The 19,730-nt window shown below is 43.6% G+C and overlaps 1 protein-coding gene across 1 annotated transcript in view; it reads right to left on the bottom strand.

Moving 5' to 3' along the window:
• Positions 1 to 19,730, bottom strand: part of slc8a2a (solute carrier family 8 member 2a) — a 42,268-nt gene that overhangs the window by 9,784 nt on the left and 12,754 nt on the right. Inside the window, exons 2-6 of the mRNA XM_030745972.1 lie at positions 9,371 to 9,774; positions 7,345 to 7,482; positions 3,867 to 4,094; positions 2,612 to 2,890; positions 39 to 473 (exon numbers count right to left, since the gene is read on the bottom strand). Coding sequence (XP_030601832.1) covers positions 39 to 473; positions 2,612 to 2,890; positions 3,867 to 4,094; positions 7,345 to 7,482; positions 9,371 to 9,706 — 1,416 coding nt within the window. The 5' untranslated portion in view covers positions 9,707 to 9,774. The remainder of the gene's footprint in view (positions 1 to 38; positions 474 to 2,611; positions 2,891 to 3,866; positions 4,095 to 7,344; positions 7,483 to 9,370; positions 9,775 to 19,730) is intronic.

Raw genomic sequence — 19,730 nt, 5'->3', positions numbered from 1 at the left:
AATTCTTTTTCAACTGAGACAACTTTTTCCTTTCTCACCTTGATCTCCTTGTGGATCTCTCCTGGTTTGAACACCAGGGTTCCCTCAGTAAATTCGTAGTCTGCGCCAGCATTGGCAGAACCATTTTCTGTACAGTAGTCCACATAGAACGTATTCTGGCCTGTTCCGCCATCAAGGATCACCCCCAGGGCCAGAGAGCCACAGTTCTCCGTACACTGATACTGGGCGCTTTCAAAACAAATGTGCGAGCACGTGGCCTTGTCAGCCTCACTGGCTCCCGGGCGGCGTGTATGCTCAGCAGCATGTCTCTTTAATATGTTGCCAGCACCGATCATCATGCGAGTCGCCTGGACACGGTAGAAGGCACGGCTCTTCTTCTGGTGAACCAGGGCAGAGTAGTTGGCCATCTCAATCAGCTGGTCCAAGTCTTTGTCCGGGTGTTTCTCCTTTAGGTCTTTCAAGATGCGGACGACCTTTCAAAGAAGGAGACCTGTTAGTTTAAGTCTTGCTCTTACAGAAATGTGTGTGTTGCTTAATGTTTAAAAACACAATTTGCTCAGCAGTGTCTTTTACAGGAAAAGGTAAAAAAAAAAGAAGTTTTAAGTTGGAGTGTGAAGAGGGTTTGGTGGTTGCTCACACGAGAACCAGAAGAAATATCTTAGTCTGTGATGACAAAAATCTTGTTGCTTCTTTGGACAAATGTTTACCAAGAAAAACTTCAGGAACACCTGCTGCTCAACTTCCTGCTGCTCAGCTTCCTGCTGCTCAGCTTCCTGCTGCTCAGCTTCCTGCTGTCTGCCACTCTGTCATGCTCCCGATTCAGGTGCCGTTTACATGAGACCGTTTTCATTTTGAAACGGTGTCGTTTTGATGCGTTTCGGCCTTGTGTTTTCACGACAACGGTGTCGTTTTGATGCGTTTCGCCCTTCTGTTTACACGACAACAGAGTGAAAACGATGTGTTTCAGAAACGGGGTCCAGAGTGGAGCGTTTCAGAAACGCACCGGCTTGCGTTTTCGTGTAAACACTTGAAACCGGGGTGATTTGAAAACGCTCGACTCGCACATGCGCACTATGGTTGCGACGGCCAGTTTTTCGCGCACGCGCAAACTGATAAACAGTACTCGCGGATTCACGAGTGCTTCTTATGCTTTTCCTGTGTTTTTACCGTTTTGTAATTCAGCGTTGTGTGCAGCAGCGATCCAACCTCATCATCTGTCCACACAAAACCTCTCACATTGGCCGTTTTGTAAGTAATGAACAATTTGCCGCACTACCTACTGTGTCACTCCACGCATGCGCGTCTTGCGTAAACAAACTGCAAAGAGAAAACCAACGCCAACTTGTGGCCTGGCATGGGAACTACATCGTTTTCATCGTTTCACATGTCCTCGTGTAAACGCGGATCGTTTCTGAAACGCCATCGTGTAAACGAAAGGCTGAAACGCATCAAAACGACACCGTTTCCAGTGAAAACGGCTTCGTGTAAACGGCACCTCAGACTCCAACTGGGATTAAATCCTACTAGCCTCAGGAAGCCTGATAATCTTATATGAACTCCCATTACATGGCTCCAAATGTTATTACAACCACACTCATCCACTCACTGATGCACTCATCATGTTTAGGCTTTTAATTCTTTGAACTGTTCTTCTCCCAGGGTGGAATGATTGTACAGCATACATTTTTAATGACTTAGGAAAACAAGATTTGGGTGCACCAGTTTTATTTCATTGTAGATTTTCTCTAATCCACACACGGTCAAAAGTATACATACAGGCCCAAACAAATGCATACACCCCTACTAATACTTGGTTAAATGTCCCTTAGCAAGTTGCACCTCAACAAATGCTTTTGGTTGCCATCAACAAGATTCTGGCATAATTCTGGCTGGATATTTGACCTCTTGTCTTGGCAGCATTGGTATAGTTAATTGAAATTAGTTTCCTGACACAGATGCGGCTTTTAAGCATAGGCCACACATTTTCAGTAGGGTTGAGGTCCGGCCTTTGGGCTTAATGGGCTTAATGGGCCATTTCTAAACATCTGCAGATTCCAAAATGATCCATTCAAAGAAGTACAAGTCATCTGGATGTGTCACCACTTTGCCGAGATCTGGAAGAAGACCCAAACTGTCACTCTCAGAGGGATGTTCAGGAACAACTTTCTAAAGGACTTTTAAACAAATATTAGTGGGGATGTATGCATACTGTACTACTGACGTTGTGTGTAAACTTTTGACCATAGCTGTATATCAGCAGGAGAGCTCAGGTTGAGTGCACTGGAGACAAAGTTAGAGAGGCAAAGACAGTTTGGACACGAGGGATATACTGGACAAAGGATTTGAAATATGGAGCTGCCAGGCAGGAACAAAAGAGACTACAGAGAAGATTCATGGATTTACAGTACTGAAGGAGGACATCCAAAGGGTTGCTGTGACAGAAGAGGATGCTAGAGATAGGGCGAGATGGGGGAGCAGGGAGCAGCCAAAAAGAATATGATCTCCAATTAGCTAAAACAAAATAGATGTTAAACCTAAAAAACCTTAATGTGAAAGAAATACTATTTTTTACAGTCTGAGTGGCTCAGCAACATGTTTGCCTGATTCCTACCTCATCTTTGTTCGGGTCTAATTCATTGCCTGTCTGCACAGAGACCGTAACAGTGGAGGAATTTCCAGGGCATGAGCTGATGTCTGACAACTTTCCATCCATGATCACATCACTGGCTTTGGGGGCAAGGTCACCTTCCATTTCCACCACGATGCCGTGCCTCTTGTTAGCGCGGTAACGCTTGTGCATATATTTGTAGAAGAGTAGGCGTCGGTCAGCGATCCAAGCCAAGATCACACACACCGGAAAATAAAGCAGCGTCACTATGGCCTCCCACACCTGGTTATGCAGCAACATAAAAAATAATAATTTACTCACTTGACGTATTACAAATAGTTATATGTACATTTTTGGGTGCTTCTGAGCAAATCTGATGTTTTGTTGATTTTTAGCAGCACAACCCCTGCAGCAGGTTTTAAAGACCTTACACTTAAATCTGAAAACACAAACTGCTGCAAATGTAAAAGACTACAAGTGAGAACTAACATAACACATTTGGCATTTGTAATATTTTGGTTGTCATCTGAGAGCATTTCTATTTTTAATTTATTAATTTTCTGCATTTTTGAAGTTTACATTTTGAGATATTTTAGCAGCATATTTAAGATCCACAGTTTGCTCTGATGTAGTTTAATCATTCTTCCCCCACCTGTTCAACGCTTCCTGCCACTGGTGCACACACAGCCCCAGACTGGAACATTTTCCACCCTTTCTTTGTTCCCCTCAGCTGAATTCAGATGTTGACTTAAATCATTAGGTGGCAAGTAAGCGTTCTTGTTAATCACTTTTCCATACATAAACACTGCACAGTGCAATAGTGAACCACCACTTCTCTCAGCTAAACCTTCCTGCAGCTCTGCTGAAGTCTTGGGCTTTGTTTTGTGCTTCTGCCAAGCAGATGTGTAGTTTTAATGAATTATCTTTAAAGTCTTCAACATTTTCCTTTTACTGACTTTTCAGGCTCTTTCTAACTAATTGATGACTACAAAATATGGAGAAGCTATAAAAAGATATTTTCAGATCTGGCAACATTATCACTTTCTGATGACAATGCTGACCTCCCTACCAGCAGAAAGCAGAAACTTTTGGTAATAATCTCATGACAATAAAGGCAACAGTGCACTGACATTTAAAGAAATGCTCATTTTAAAAGTGTGTGCAGTGCAGGGTCTGAAATTCCAAAAATCAACAGCAGCAGTTTGGCCCGAGGTGCCTGCATTTTTACATTTAAATGTATGCAGCAGTCAGAACACACCTCTACAATCCCAGGTGAGATGACAGCCAATATGAGGTAGAGCCATATGTAGGCAAAAATACTCCAGAAAGCTGTTATGAAAAACACTCGCAGGTGTTTGATCTTACGAGACTCTCCATCAGGGATCACCCACACACACAGACCAATTATCACAAACATATTGAAGGCAGCGCTGCCCACTATGGTGCCCGGGCCGAGTTCCCCCGCATGAAAGTCGTGGCCACACACCTGCCAAAGAAAAACAGATCAGAGACAAAAAGAACCAAAGACAGAGAATATTTTTAAGCTAAGGGGTCATTCACAATTATCAACATTTTCCAAAGCGTACTCTTTTTCAGACACCCCCCCCCAAAAGATAAAGTGTCCAAAGAAAATGTTGATCTTTTTTCATGACATTTAATTTCACCTGGTTCTTTGGTATTGTAATGTAATAGGAAGTATTTAAAACTATGGAACCCCACAAGGGACATAACGAGAAAAAAAAAAGAGATGTACTTTTGCCAGATCTTGCAAAACTTTTGAATTTTAGGCTGTGTGCTTCCACGGTAATATGGCAGCGTATATCTTAAACATCATCAATTCATTTTGAGCCATAAGGAACATTTCTATCACACGGTAGAAGCTGCAGTCAGTTTTTGGCGCAGTGACTTTCATATTGTAGTGATTCAGTTAAAGTAAAAGGGTGAAAGAGTTAAAGTTAGATGGTTCTGTGCAGATGTTCTGTGATTTCCCACCATTTTGGTGGTACTTGAATGCGTGTGCATGCGAGGGAGAGTCAGAGGGAGTCCCGTTTTGTTGTTGTTGGCGTGGCTGAGGCACACAGCAACCATTTAATTGTTAAGAAAAGGGCAACCTTTGCGGGCAATCTCTCGCCATCTTCTTCAACGTCTTAACAAACGCTACAATATATTCTTTATTAAAGAGGGTAAAAGGAAGTCATTTCTTCATTTCATATATAAGCCCTTCATGAATCCTGGGCACCAGTATATTTACTGATATAAGCAAAGATAAAACATTTTTAAAAAAATAGAAAATCTCTTTTTGGAAAACCTGAAAACTCCGCTGTCACCGTGTTTTGTGTACATACAGCGCTCGTATGCTGTGGCATCGCCCTGCCCTCTCTTCGGTACCGAGGGGGTCAGCACACACACCCCCAGACCTTGATTCGTCCTTTAGCGACGTTTGAGACAGCCAGTGGCGGTCCTAGCCTGTTTGGCGCCCTGGGCGAGCATCCCTGCCGGCGCCCTCCCACCCCCACCCCAACCCCCCATAGCAATCGCGCAGCAGCGCCTACCGCACTACTCCACTTGGGGGTTAATGAGCACCTGCTGTGTGGTGCATGTAGCTTTCTGCCATGGTCTGACAGACAGGTTTTAACAGAAGGTCTCCCCACCATCACAGGCACACTCAGAATTTCTTTTAAATTTTATTTGAAAAAACATGGAAGAAACTGAAATATTACACAGCTTCTGCTTACCTTCATCTTTGCTTATTTCTCCTGTTGTTCTTTTCTCTTTTTCCTAAACTGCACACCTGATGGCTTTGACCTTTTCCTTTCCATCTGCCGTAATTTGCACTGAAGCTGAATAGGTTATAACCACCGCCCATCCACAGGGTTGTAAGATCTGACTGACAGTTGTCAGCCCAACACAACAAAACCTCCATTGAAACTCATGTTAATAGCACCAGGTGTGATATATATTTAACTAGAAGCACTCAGAGAGCGCAAACCTCCGCTAAGGCCATAGGGTCACTGACGCTGTAATACGTGTATCTAAATACTTTGAAATAATCTTTCATCTTTCCCAGACAACAACAACCCCCTATCCCGCAATAGTGTGTTACCTCGACCAGATCGCGGCTCCTAACCGTAGTAGGGAGACCTCTGGTCTCTACTTCGCTTGGCTCGTGGCTGGTAACTAACTTGCTCATCCATGTGGGTCACCTTTAGCAAGGCGGAGAAATGCAGCAAGTCGAAGGATTTTAGCAACAGAACTTTTATTCCTTTTTCCACCGCCACCGAACACACTTTTTCCCTCGCGCTCGTCTCCCACGCTAGCCCGCATACACACACACGGGGCAGAGAAAAGTGGGTGGTGTCTCTTAAAGGGGAAGGCTCTGCCTGTATCCCGCAATACTGAAGAATCCTTAAAAAAATTCCTGGATCCAGATCGTGATTTGGATCGCCACCAAAATTTAATCACTGCTTCCTCTTGTCATTTCCAACCGCTCCACAAAATTTCAGTGACATCCGTTCATAACTTTTGGAGTAATCCTGCTGACAAACAGACAGACAAACAAACAACGCGACCGAAAACATAACCTCCTTGGCGGAGGTAAATATACAGAGCTTTGGGTGAGTTGCCTTTATTTATAATTCAGCAGTTACTGTTGGCTGTAACCAGGCCAAAACTGTACAGGCATGAATGAATGAACCCGGCTGACTGTCTCACTCTCACGCCATCACTGCTTCACTTGACTCGCAGGAGAAGGGGGCGGGGCAGCGCTGTGTGTGTGTGACGGTCGAGTGAAGCAGTGACAGCGAGACAGAGAATCCCCCGCCTGCCCCTTTCCTTCTGTTACAACCTGTCTGACCATTGCAGAAAGCTACATGCAATACACAGCAGGCAGAGGGCGCCCATTACCCCACAAGTGGAGTAGTGCGGTAGGTGCTGCTGCGGCGATCGCAATGCATTGGGGGAAGGGGGGCGTCATGCCGCCCTAGATGAAATGCCGCCCTGGGCGGCTGCCCATGTCGCCCATATCAGAAACCGCCACTGGAGACAGCTGACAGTGAGTTTTACTGCACAAAATTTAGCAACAGTGCCAGCCACCAATCACCAGATTACGCACAAATATCCGGGCCAGCATACATGAAAACAGGCCAGCAACACGTAGACTAAAATCCATCATCGTTTTCTGCGGTTTACTGCATACGGTTTCTATTTTTGGAACAATGCTTCTGAATTTATCTCTGGAGGCTTTGGCTGCTTTCCACACCTGCTGCGCCGCACTCGCAGCTTGTTCCTGTCTAATATCGTCAGTGGAGTCAGAGAATCTATGATGGACTATTTTAGAGAACTCAATGAGGCCTTTGAACTGATCTGCCAGGCCGGAGGAAATATCACTGCAGACCACGCAAAGGCGCAGTGGTGTGAATGCCGTGGCCATTGGCGGTCAGGCAGCAGCACTCAAATTACACACACCGACCAACATTTTCTAACTATTTGAAAAGCGTACGTTGGGTGTTACCCCCCTCCCCCCGTCATACATTTTGGAAAATGTCGATGACTGTGAATCGTCCCTAACCAGAATTGAATGAGAGTCAAGTAACAACCAGAATTCTCCACAGACAACTCCAAGTCATATATTTTGAAAGTTTTAAATTGTGTGACGTGCACATTCAATTTTGTATGAAGGTACTGCATTTGTTGTATATGTTATGAATATGCTGCTGCAAATGTAATGACTTGTGCACCTCAATAACAGAAAGCAGGATTTCAGGTGCAGAGGAGCCCAGAGCCATGAGTGTGAGGTTGGATACAGTCTCGTTCCAGATTCGTACTGTCGTCACAGTGGTTTCACCGTTGGGTTTGGTGATGGTCACCTCTTTCTCCTGCAGTCATAGAAGTTTGGGAAAATGTCAAAGATGTTGTCACAGAAGTTGTATTTGGAATCCCCGTAAACTCTTAAAATGCCCAACTAAACAGCCTGGAACAAAACACAGTTTGTCTGTGGATAGTTTTACTCTTCATGATAGCTGCACTGGGGATTATTTTTGTTAATAATTCATCTAAAACCCCAATTCCAAAAAAGCTGGGACACTGCGTAAAATGTAAATCAAAACAGAATCCAAATTCTGACCACAGAACAGTTTTCCACTTCACCTCGGTCCATTTTAAATAAGCTCTGGCCCAGAGAAGATAGCAGCATTTCTGGATCATGTTCATATAAGGCTTCTTCTTTGCATGACAGAGCTTAAAGCTGCTTTTGTGGATGGCATGGTGAACTGTGCTCATAGACAACGATTTATGGACGTGGTCCTGAGCCCATGGCAGGATCCTGCCTGTTTTTAATGCAGTGCTGCCTTTTGATGATGTTATGTACTGTAGATTATGAGATATTCAATGTTTTCACAGTTTTACATTGAACATTATTGTGAAAATTTTCAACAATTTGTAGATGCAGTTTTGTTGCATATTTTCTGAGAAACTGCCTCCCTAAGGCCCCATTTACACCAGAACATTTTCAGATGAAACAGCAAAGATTTGATGCATTTCGGCCTCCCGTTTACACGAGAACGGTGTGAAAAACGATACTTTTTGAAAACGGTGGCACTGGCATAAGCCCACTATGGTTGCAGCTCCTATATCAACGCCACCAAGTGGTGGCCTGGCAATGTGAACTGCAGCATTTTCAACGTCTTGCATATCTGAGTAACGGAGATCGTTTGTGAAACGTTTCTGTCTGAATGCGCTACTTTTCGAAAACTAAAACAACAAAACAACACAGTTTCCACTGAAAATGTCCTTGTGTAAACAGGGCCTAAGATGCTCTTTTTATACCCAATCAGTAACACGATTGGGTATAATGAACCTAATAATTAACCTAATTAGTTCCAAATTGTTCCTCCAGCTGTGTCTCTTTAGTCCTACTTTTTCCCAGCCTTTTGTTGCCCTCATCCCAAATCTTTTGAGACATGTTGCTACTATCAATTTCAAAACAAGTTTTTCATGATAGTAAATAGTAAATTTTCTTAGCTGAACTTTTAAACATTTTATGTTTAATTCTTGTTTTCATATGTTTAAAAAATTAATATATTTTCTACATTCTAACTCGCCCTAAGATAGCTGTGATAGGCTCCAGCCTCCCAAGTCCCTGGAAAGGATAAGCAAAAGAGGATGGATGGATGGATGGATGGATGGATGGATGGATGGAGATTTGCAAATTATTGCATTCAGCTTTTGTTTACAATTTACATAGAGTGTTTTTGGAATTGAGGATGTACTTAAATACTGGTAAAGAATAAAGTAAGGGGTGCTTTGATTGGCAGGTATGCCAATACATGTGCTTGACTTGCGCTACTTGGAGTCATTGAACTGGACCTCTTAAACATGTCTGTATTGTTGGAGAACATTTAATAGAATTATCTGTACACTAACATGGCCTGATCTGGATTACAGACCATCCAGGAGGTTTGTGCTTTGGTTTTGGTGAGTAAAATTCTAATTTAGTGTAGTATGTTAGTTAGCACTGATGAGCATGTCTCTGCATGTTTGCTCAGCAGTCAAAAAATTCTAAGAATGGGGCTTCAAAATGCAAGCTTAAAGAAAGTATAAAATATTTTCTTCTTCTGAGATAATAGTGCATTAGTGCTATTTACAAACTGGGGGTAGAATGGGGCTAAAACACTGGTCAACTGAGGCTAAGCAAATAAAAATCCCTTCTAGTAAAAAATTAAATGGTCACATTTTATAATTTCTAAATTTTAAGCTCCATAATACCTGAGAGGTGATCACTTCTATAGAAGCCATGAAGCGGTCTGCAATGATGGACACACCCACGAACATGTACATGAGACATAGGAAGTAGACAACTGCCCTCCCTGCCTGCTCCCCCAGTGGAGGATTGAGTGGTAGCCACACCGGCAGCAGGATGCCAGGTCTACACACCACAATGTCTGAACACATCCGTTTTCCAGACCCTGACGTGTTACCAGAGGACTGAGGCAGCTCAGGGTCAGGTGCCCGCTCCACAACCTGGGGCCTGAAGGAGGTGCAGGTGTGGCACAGGAAGAGGAATGAGAGGAGAGTGGAAAGGCGAAGAGGAGGGAGTCCCATGGTATCCCTGAGTCAGGAGGGCCTGAGGTTGGGGTTCACTGGGGGAACCGCTGGGTCAAATGACACTCCTAGAAAAGCAGAGAAAGACACATTTTTTTTAATAAAGGGCTAAACAGACTGAAAGAGATTTATAGTAGAGATTAGTTTATAAACAAAGCCCTTGGAAGCTAAGAATTGTCACATCCTAAATCTACAGCATGTAATATTTTCACTGCTAGATGTCAGTAGATTGCAGATTGCAGTTAACTGAGCTCTATTTTCTTAGCCCTCCAGATTCAACTGCGTACTCTTGGCTACAGTAGCTGCTACAGGACAAGCGTGTTTTAGTCAGCCAAGAGAGATCAAAAATATTAGATTTAGACTGTAACCAATAACCAGTGTGTTTCTACTACTGTAGAATATTGACTGTGCACACAGTAATAGTGAGTCTTCTCAGATGCCGTAGTTCTGTTTTTGCGCATGCGTGCACTGGTTAAGTTTTGGTTTTAATGTTCACTCATGTTTCCACTGGCAACTGCTTTGTATGCTGGTGTTTAATAGTCATTATTAAACCAAGTTCTCAGCTCTATGACGAGATTCTTTGTTACCACAACACACAACATGGTGTCAGAATCCTTGGACTTCAATGGTTTCGTGGACTATCTCGTGTTGTGAGTACATTTGTGTGGGACCACTGTGCTTTTCGCGACATGGCGGATGGCTTCAGATGGCCCAACCCGCTAGTATTTGATGGCAACATAGCGGAAAACTTGCGCGTATTTGAGCAGGAATACGACATCTTCATCACAGCGGCGCACTCGGACAAGCCGGTGCGGACTCAAGCCGACATTCTTCTGCATCTGGCCAGGCCTGAGGCTGTTGTACGTGCACGATCATTTGTGTATACAGATGAAATATGGGCGCCCGGTGGAGATGAGGAAGAAGGACGTGTCCTGGTTCCTGCAGAATCTAGGGAGGAACCCATATGCCTCAAAAGAAAGTTTCATGAAATGTGCAACCCTCAGATGAATATCACTATGGAGAGACACAAATTCAATACACATAACCAAAGGGCTGGTGAGACTATTGACTCATATGTCAGTGATTTGAGAATAAAAACAAAAACTTGGAATTTTGGTGGGCTTTGTGAGGAGCTCATCAGAGACAGACTGGTCTGTGGCATCGATAACGACCATCTCAGGAAAGTGCTGTTGCGTGATTGTGATCTGACGCTCGTTAAGGCCTTTACAATATATCAGATCCATGAGATGACTGAGCAGCATAACAAAACCTTAACGTCACCACGTACCCCCATCACAGCTGTAGACACAGTTCAAATGACAAGTGGAAAGAGAGGAGACACTGACTAGATCAGGTCTGACAACAAAATGAATAATAACACCACACAGCGTATTACTAACTGCAGTAATTGTGGTGTAATTTAGGAAGTGTTGCAGGTCCAAGCTGCAGTTTGACAGGCAAAGACAGAGGAAGTCTGTCCACCAGGTGGACACTGAAAGCACAGAAGCTAGTGACAGTGAGACTTACTATGTCAATGGCATTACACTGGATACACCTGTTGATTCAACCAACGCACAAAGTCATGGAAAGAATGAGGTCTTTGCCACAATAAAAATGAATGACACTACAGTTGAGATGAAGGTGGACACAGGTGCCAAATGCAATGTCCTCTCAGTAGAGACTTTTGAGCATGTAAGACGAAACGAACAATTAAAGCTCTGCAGCAAACCTTGTAGCATATGGTGGCAGCAAGATTGAAACTGCTGGATTTGCCAACCTATGCTGCCATCTAGGGGTCAGACAATATACTGTACCACATAGTATACTGTACTATATTATCCATGAGAATGTACTACTACTACTACTTGGACTAGGTGCCTCACTGGAAATGGGACTTGTGACACTCAGCAAAGAGGTCTACCAGGTCAGTAACACCACACCCAAAGACTTCACTTAGCAGATGAAATGTGAATACAGCGATCTGTTCTCAAATGAGTTGGGTAAGCTCCCAGTTACATACTCAATCACACATGACCCAGAAGTGAAACCAGTAGTTTACCCTGCTCATCACATTCCTCTAGCCATGAAAGACAGGGTTGAAGCCGAATTAGACAGGATGCAAGAATTAGGTGTAATCACACCAGTCTAAGACCCCACTGATTGGGTGTCGTCCATGTTCGCCACCAATAAAAAGACAAACAAGAGATCAGAATATGCATTAATCCCCAGAGCTTAACACTGCCCCGAAAAGACCACATCCCCCAGTGCGGACAGTCTATGATGTTGCATCACAAATGTCTAATGCTACTGTATTTTCAGTTTTAGATGCTAAGAACTCATCCTGGCAGATTTCACTGGACCATTGTTTTGGTCTATACAGGTTCCTATGGATACCATTTGGGATTAGCTCTGCAAGCGAGGTGTTCCCCCTGTCCCATTATCGTGGACAACATACTCAGTGGATGCAAGGACATTGAGGAACATGATGCCAATCTAAGAAAAGTACTCGACTGAACCAGAGCGGTAAAATTAAGACTCAACCCTCTCAAATGCAAGTTCAGACTGAACCAGGTCAGTTATGTTGGGCATGTGTTCACTGCTCAAGGCTTAAAAGCAGACCCATCAAAAACAAAGGCAATAAGCAACATGCCGCTGCCAACGGACGTTTCAGCCTTGCAAAGATTTCTTGGCATGATCAATTACCTCAGGAAATTTATACCTAATTACAGTGAAATCACTGCCCCACTCCGACAACTCACACACAAAGACAGTGGGTGGTCAGCCGCGTGTTTTTAAACCGTTAAAGGAACGCATGTCAAATCCTCCAGTGCTCTCTTAATACAATGTTCGCAAACCTGTCACACTCACTTTGTGATGCTTCACAGTATGGTCTTGGTGCAGCATGCATGCAGGAAGGCAACCCAGTAGCCTATGCTTCACGTACCCTGACAGACACTGAAACAAGATATGTCCAAATCGAAAAAAGAGCTGCTAGCTGTTTTTTTTGCATGCACGAAATGCTCGAAAAAAGTTGAAACTGATCACCAGCCCCCTGTGACAATAATAAAAAAGCCCATCCACACAGCATCTGCCAGATTGCAAAGAATGATGATGACACAACTTGACACCTGCCCCCCAAGGCCCTATGTGTACCATAGGGCCTTGGGGGGCAGGTGTGTCACAGTGTTTGGTGGGTGGAGCTGCTGAGGTGGCCCCACTTGTCTGTTCACTGCTGCCTGCTCCTCAATTTTATTTACATCTTATAGACACTGAGAGCCTTGGGGGATGGGCGCTGTTACTCAGTGCTCATGTTACATCTGTCCCTCCAATTTTAATAGGACTGTAGCTTTCACCCCAAACACGCTCAGTGGGAGGAGGGGGTGGGCGGGTCTTCCCACACCCTGGTTTCATGCACCCTGCCTGGGGTAGGGACTGGTCTAGGGGTTCAGGGCTGGGCTGGCTGCTTCCCTGGGTTGCTGCTGGCTCTGTGCTGATACCCACTCGCCCACACTTAGTGTCCATGTAAGGTCTGTGTGTGTGTGCATTAGTGTGACTGCCATGTGTGTGTGTGTGTGTGTGTGTGTGTGTGTGTGTGTATGTGTGTGTGTGTGTGTGTGCATGAGTGTGTGCCTGCCATGTGTGTGTGTGTGTGCGTGCGTGCGTGCGTGCGTGCGTGTGTGTGTGTGTGTGCGTGTGTGTGTGTGTGTGTGTGTGTGTGTGTGTGTGGACAATTGGACCTGGGTCTGTGGCTTACTGAGCCTTGGCTCCTGTGGGACATGGTTTCGGAGGGCGGCAGTCACCCCTCCCTACTGCTCCCCACTGCTCCCCACTGATTGTCACTGCCACCCCTGGGGTGTGGGTGCCTGTGGGTCCCGGGGTGAATGGCAGGATGTCTTGGCATGGCTTTTGGGTCAGTGGCTTGGGCCTCTTTGGTGTGGTGCCTGGGGCCTCGGGGCCGCGTTCTTAGCTCGTGCGGGGGGTGCTGGCCTACAGTGGGGTGGGCTGCCCCTTGACCGCGGGGGCTCCACCTGAGGTCGCCCTCCTTCCTCCTCTGGGGTGTGCGCGCAGTTGCCATCAGGATGTGTGGCCTTGGGACTTCTATGCTCCTGGTGTGCCGTGGATGGCCCGGGTCCCCTGGGTCCTTCCCTGTTTGCCTCTGGATCTCAAGGGGCCTGGTTACGACTCATTATTGAGTACGTTCCATGACAGAGGCACACACACATTACTACAAAGCACAGCTAGATTGTGTGTATGTGTATATGCATGTGTATAGACATGTGAATATGTGTATGTATGTGTATCTACGTTTCTGTATCTATTTTTCTGCTTCCCCCCCCTCTTTTTTTTTCTTTCCTATATTCAATATAGTGAGATAACATGGTGACCTCCACAGATTGACAGTTGCCTCTGTATCTTTTTAATGGATTAATTTGTTGGAAGATGTAATTGCACACTAATCAATGTATATTTATGAGTACAATATAATTTATAATTTATTTCTATTAAATAACCCCCAAAAAATACCAACTGTACATTTAAAGACCTCAAACTATCAAATTATTCCAAATCACTTTGTTCCTACAGTGCAGGATTACTTGTGATTCCAAAAGTAGAATGAAAGGCAGAACCTTCAGCTATCAGGCCTCTCTCCAGTAGAACCAGCTCCCAGTTTGGGTTTAGGAGACACCCTTGCTACTTTTGAGGTGAGGCTTTAAATTATCCTTTCTGATAAGGCTTACAGTTAGGGCTGGATCAGGTGGCTCTGTCATGATCATGGGTCCGTTACCCAGCTGTTTGTTTTTTACTTTCAAGTCTTGTTTTTGTATTCTACTGCTTCTTGGTTTTATTTCATATTTATATTTGCTTTATATGTTCCTCTTAAGTATACTGAATCTTGTTCTGAGTTCCTGGTGCTTTAGTTTAGTTCCTCCCTCAGTGTTCTTCCCTCCTGTGTCAAATCTCCTGTATTAAGTTTACTCACGTGTCTGTGTTTTTTCCACATTTCCCGCTTTATTTTGCTAGTCTCATCTCTTGTGTGCTTTGTGTTCACTTTTGCTTCCCTTGTATCATTTGTTAGATTCAGTTCACCTGTTTCTTGTGCTCCCCAGCTGTCTCCACTCCCCCAGTTACCCTTCTGTGTGTTTATATAGTCTCTGTCTCCCCTTGTCCCTTGTTGTAGCATCAGCTTATATTTTCCTTTCCCCAGTGTTTCCTAGTCCCAGTGTAGCTTATGCTCAGCCACTACTGTTTTTTTGTTTATTTTTTGGACTATGTTTGCTTTGTTGATCTCAGCAGCCAGATAATAAACAGTAGTGGTGGCCAAATGAAGCCTCATGAAGCCTTGAAGCTTTCTGTCCAATTGGTTCAAAAACAGTTCATTTCTTGAGGCTTCATGTGCACACAACCTCGTGCTGGTCAAAAGCTTTATTGCCTTTTCAACTAAACAAAAAGTTAAGAAATTTGTGTTTGGTTGATTATTTCGTTGTTGTAACGATGCTTCTTGGAAATAAATTTTGTATTGTTGGAAAGCCTGTTTGCTTCCACTTAAATGGTGTCCCATTTGTAAGGAAAATGCATTTGTGGGTTGGGCAGTAGAGTTGAAAAATTTGTCAGATCTTCTCTTGGTGTTGTTTATTGTTGTTTAACTTCTGACCACAACTGTAAGTCTGGACAGAGATGGTTGGTTAGGTGGGTGGATTGGTGGGTGGGTGGGTGGGTTCCAGTGAAGATGAAACCAAATACTCTGAAGGACCAGTCATTGTGCCAACTGCCACCAAGGCTCTTTTAAAAGACAGGCTCTCCTCCCTCGGTTTGGGTGACCTTGACATTGACTCATCACATGCCGACGTGTTCAAAGAGAGTAGTTGTTGAGCTTGTTGAGGAGTATGAGGACATTTTGTACAGACACCCATTTAACTGTGACAAAGCTAAAGAATATGTACACCGCATTTGTCTAACAGATTCCACATGCCTTACCAGAGAGTACCCCCTGCTCAAGATCCACATCTAAGACAGGTGCTCACTGACATGGAGGAGAGAACGAGCTTCCACAAATCCATCAGCAAGTATGTGTCTCCTCTTGTCGTGGTCTGGAAGACAGATGGTGGATTGAGGACTTGGACTTCAAGGTGAATGACTTAGACGTATCTCTAGATGGAGTGGGAGTGGTGTTGTCACTGCTGCATACCCCATCACCTTTGCTAATAAAACCTGCAGCAGGTCATGGCAGAATTATCCAGACTATTGTTTTGAGTTCATGGCCCTGAAATTGGACATTTCTGATAAGTTCAGCCACTGGCTGAAAGGGCATGACTTCCCAGTATGGACTGACAACAGCCTGCTCACTCGTATACCGGTCAAGGCCAAGCTGGATACTCATGAACAAAGAAGGATGGCCATGCTGTCATCAGTGAAGAAGTATCTTTGATGCTGTGGGGGGTGACTCCAGAGCCTGCAGCATGAGCCCCATTAGAAAGCAGAAAAGAAAGTCCTCAGCCCCTGACCCCTGACCCATTCATTCAGATCAGAAACCCAGCTCTGAGAGTGAGTTAGTGTCTGAGCTGTTGTAGCTTGGCATTGCCAAATCTTATACTACTGGCTGCCACCCTATGGGCAATGGTAGGAGATCAGTTTAACTGCATCCTTGGCAATATGCTGCGAGCCCTCACTTTTCAGGCCAGACAGGAATGGCCCCAACAGATCCAGATGCTGACCTTCACCTACAATGCAACTGTCCATGAGACTACTGGCTATGTACCATTCTACTTGATGCAGCTGATGCAGATTCAGTGGCAGGGGCGCTTGCTTAACGGTTCACAGAAGGCCATAGTATTCACTATGACAGGATGTGCGTGTTGTCGACTTGCCTGACACACAGGCTTGTGCAGTTCCCACTCCAGCAACCTGACTGCTATTAGATATCAGGAAAGCTGTGGGTGTAAAAATCCTTGGCCCTTTTGTTGGACCCACTGTCAGACCCTACACTGGTGTAGTGAGTCCTGGGTTCCTCCTGGTGCACAACTCTCGCCTCATGTAGCGAGAGTATGCAGGCAATTCCTGGAGGATGAAGGAATTGATACCAGTGACTGGCCCCCACGCTTGTCATCTCATTAGGAGCCCTGATGCTGACAGGCGTGCATACACGCATGTCGGGCTCATACAAACTACTGAGATGTTATAAGGTATCATAACATCTTACCATGAAATTTCTGTAAAAATGGACTAGCCTGCCACTTAATTTTTTTACTTTGATTTTCAGGAAGTCTTTGAATTCAGCCCTCTGTAGGTTGATCATTTTTATTTCCATCAAATGATGTGGCATCCTTTCATTCCTCACACATTACCCCGTCCATATAAGTATAAATATCAGCAGGATTTTTTTTCTCATTGAGATCTGATGTATTTTCAAAGTGTTCCTTTAATTGTTTTGACCAATGTAATAAAGCTTTGGATAACAATAATGTGAATGCTTAAACAGCATTTACATTAATAATAAACATAATTTTCAGCAATAACATACAATGGGATTGTTTGCTTTGCAACAGTTCCACCAATAAACTTTTTTCCAACAGTAATATATAGTGGGACTGCTTTGCAACATTCCCCCTAACAATAAATGAAAGTTTTGACAGTGATATATACTGGGATTGTTTATAACAAAGCCGCCAATGAGATGTAACTTTTTGATATTTAAAGTATTTAAATTTTTAATACTGTGCTCGTTATTGGTGTGTCTTTTATATTGTTCTGTCCTATGTCTGTGCTTGTTGCTGTGATTGATGTGTTGTACAGCACTTTGGCCAGCCTTGTTGTTGTTTTAAGGTGCTTTATAAATAAATTGGTATGGTATGTGTTTTGAAACCATTCTAGCAAGATACACGTTCTTTAAAAAAAAAAAAAAAATTCATATTCACTTACTGCTTTCATTTGTACCTCTTGAATTCATGACTACTTCATAAAGTGTACCTGTAATCTGAGACTGCTGTTTTTCAGGAACTTCACTGGATTCAATCCAGAAAGAGGGACAAACTCATTTGTTACAACAAATTAACATTTTCAGTTAGTGCGCCTTTAAATAAATGTTCTACTGAATTCAAGTCAATTCAAATGATCAGTTCAACAGACGCCTTTTTAATGTTTTTATGGCTACATTTCAGTTGAGTAAATCGTTCAGTATATATTATAGAGACTATTACAATAAAATGCATAATTAGGTTACATATTGTATGGCTATCCTGGTGTCACTTGCCTACTTAAAATCCAGTAAAATATGTTTTAGTACATGGTAATATAACAGTGAGTTAAACTGTAATAAAAAAAACTGTGCTGGCAACACTGCTGTAAAATGTCAAATACAGCAATGTACTGTAATTAATGGTACAGTATTGTACTACACTGTAGATAATAGGCAGACCACTGTTAATACATGACACGCTTTAGTGGGCAGGTGATTTTTCTCTATGTCTGCTTTGTTTCATATCTGACAAGAAAAAGAAAAAAAATGCTTTCTATATTTCAAATAACACCCTTACAATGACTGATCTTTTTAAGTCAATTAAAAATTAGTTAATTTGTTTTTGATGTTTATCTACTTTGTATAGGATCATTACCACTCAGGCTTCTTGTAATCTGCTACTTTGTGACATTTTTCCGCGATGAGCTGCCTGACTAACTCTAAGTTGTGCTAATATAACTTTAATATTGGCTATTAAAGGTCTTATGACTGTTCACTGAGTCTACAGTTCTTATGTTGAGAGCATGTTGCTTTTTTACTGTGTCAACTAAACAAAACACCTGACTATGTGTACATTTTTAAAGAATTGTCATAATCCATTTATATTATTATTTGAACACTTCCAATACATTGTGTTTTTGACTGAAAGGAAGCTTAACAATATGAAGCACAGATATCTGCACAGTACACAAAAAGTGTAGCAGGCAGATTCAGCGTAAGCAATAAGTCTGAGGGTGCCATTATAGCAGGGTGGGAGAAAGCTTTCAGCCCTGTTGTGCACTCTGACTTGAAACAGATACTGGGGTGCTGCATCTTTGATGCAGCTGGAGCTCTGCCAGCTCATTATGTAGTTGTGATTCAGAAACACAGCCCTGAGTACCTGCCGCATCGCATTTCACTTTCCAAGGCCTGCTATGGTTACCTCGACCTCAGACAGAGGGCTACTTTACGCCAGTGACTGCTGTGGGGGGGCAGGCTCACCAAAAATAACTTTCCCAACAACCATATCTGGACAGTAAAGCACAGAACAAAGTTGTCTGGCACAAGCCGGAAGATGACGATACGAACAATAAAAACAGTCATATACATTTTACTGTCACACAATAAGTTGTGCATTTTCCTCACAGATGATTGCTAGCATGCAGCAAAGCCTCAGTGGGCAATGAGTGCTAGCTAATCAAGAAGCTGGTACAGTGTAAGCTGGGTTCCTGATCAATGCTTTCACCAAAATATAGCAGGCTATATCTTCCTTTCATGACACCTTTAAGCATCGTTCACACGAAGGGCCACGTGGATTTATGAATCAGACATTAAGAGAGTACTTCATAGTCTTTCCACTCGAGAGACTGGGTAAATGGGGCAACAAACTGGCAGACTACTGCTCCTCCCTTCGAGCTGCGCTGTCCGTTGACACTGATTCAGGTCGACTCTCTGATTTTGCTGCAGGACAGATGTTCACTGGGAACTTTAATATCCTTTAAGGCTTAAAAAACTGAGGATAGTGAACAATATAAAGTGCAAAAAAAAAAAGTGACACTCTCTTCTTACAAGGCTTTCTGCCTGGGGTACAGGGGTCCCAGGGTGTTGACAAGTCTGTGGTCTCCCTGTGCTCTTCACGCATAGGCACTGAGTTGGCTGACAGCTCGTCTCCCCTTACGGCCTCCGACATAGCCACTATCTGTCAGCACCACCGATAAGTGATTGCCTGGGGTTATCTTACCGTGATAGGAGTGCCAGCAGAAAAGAGAGTTAGCACCTTTAACAGTTTAATATTTCCCACCTGTATCCTGG

This window comes from Archocentrus centrarchus, chromosome 14 (genome assembly GCF_007364275.1).
Source record: "Archocentrus centrarchus isolate MPI-CPG fArcCen1 chromosome 14, fArcCen1, whole genome shotgun sequence".
Taxonomy (NCBI): Eukaryota; Metazoa; Chordata; class Actinopteri; order Cichliformes; family Cichlidae; genus Archocentrus; species Archocentrus centrarchus.
This window is presented reverse-complemented; position numbering and strand designations above follow the sequence as displayed.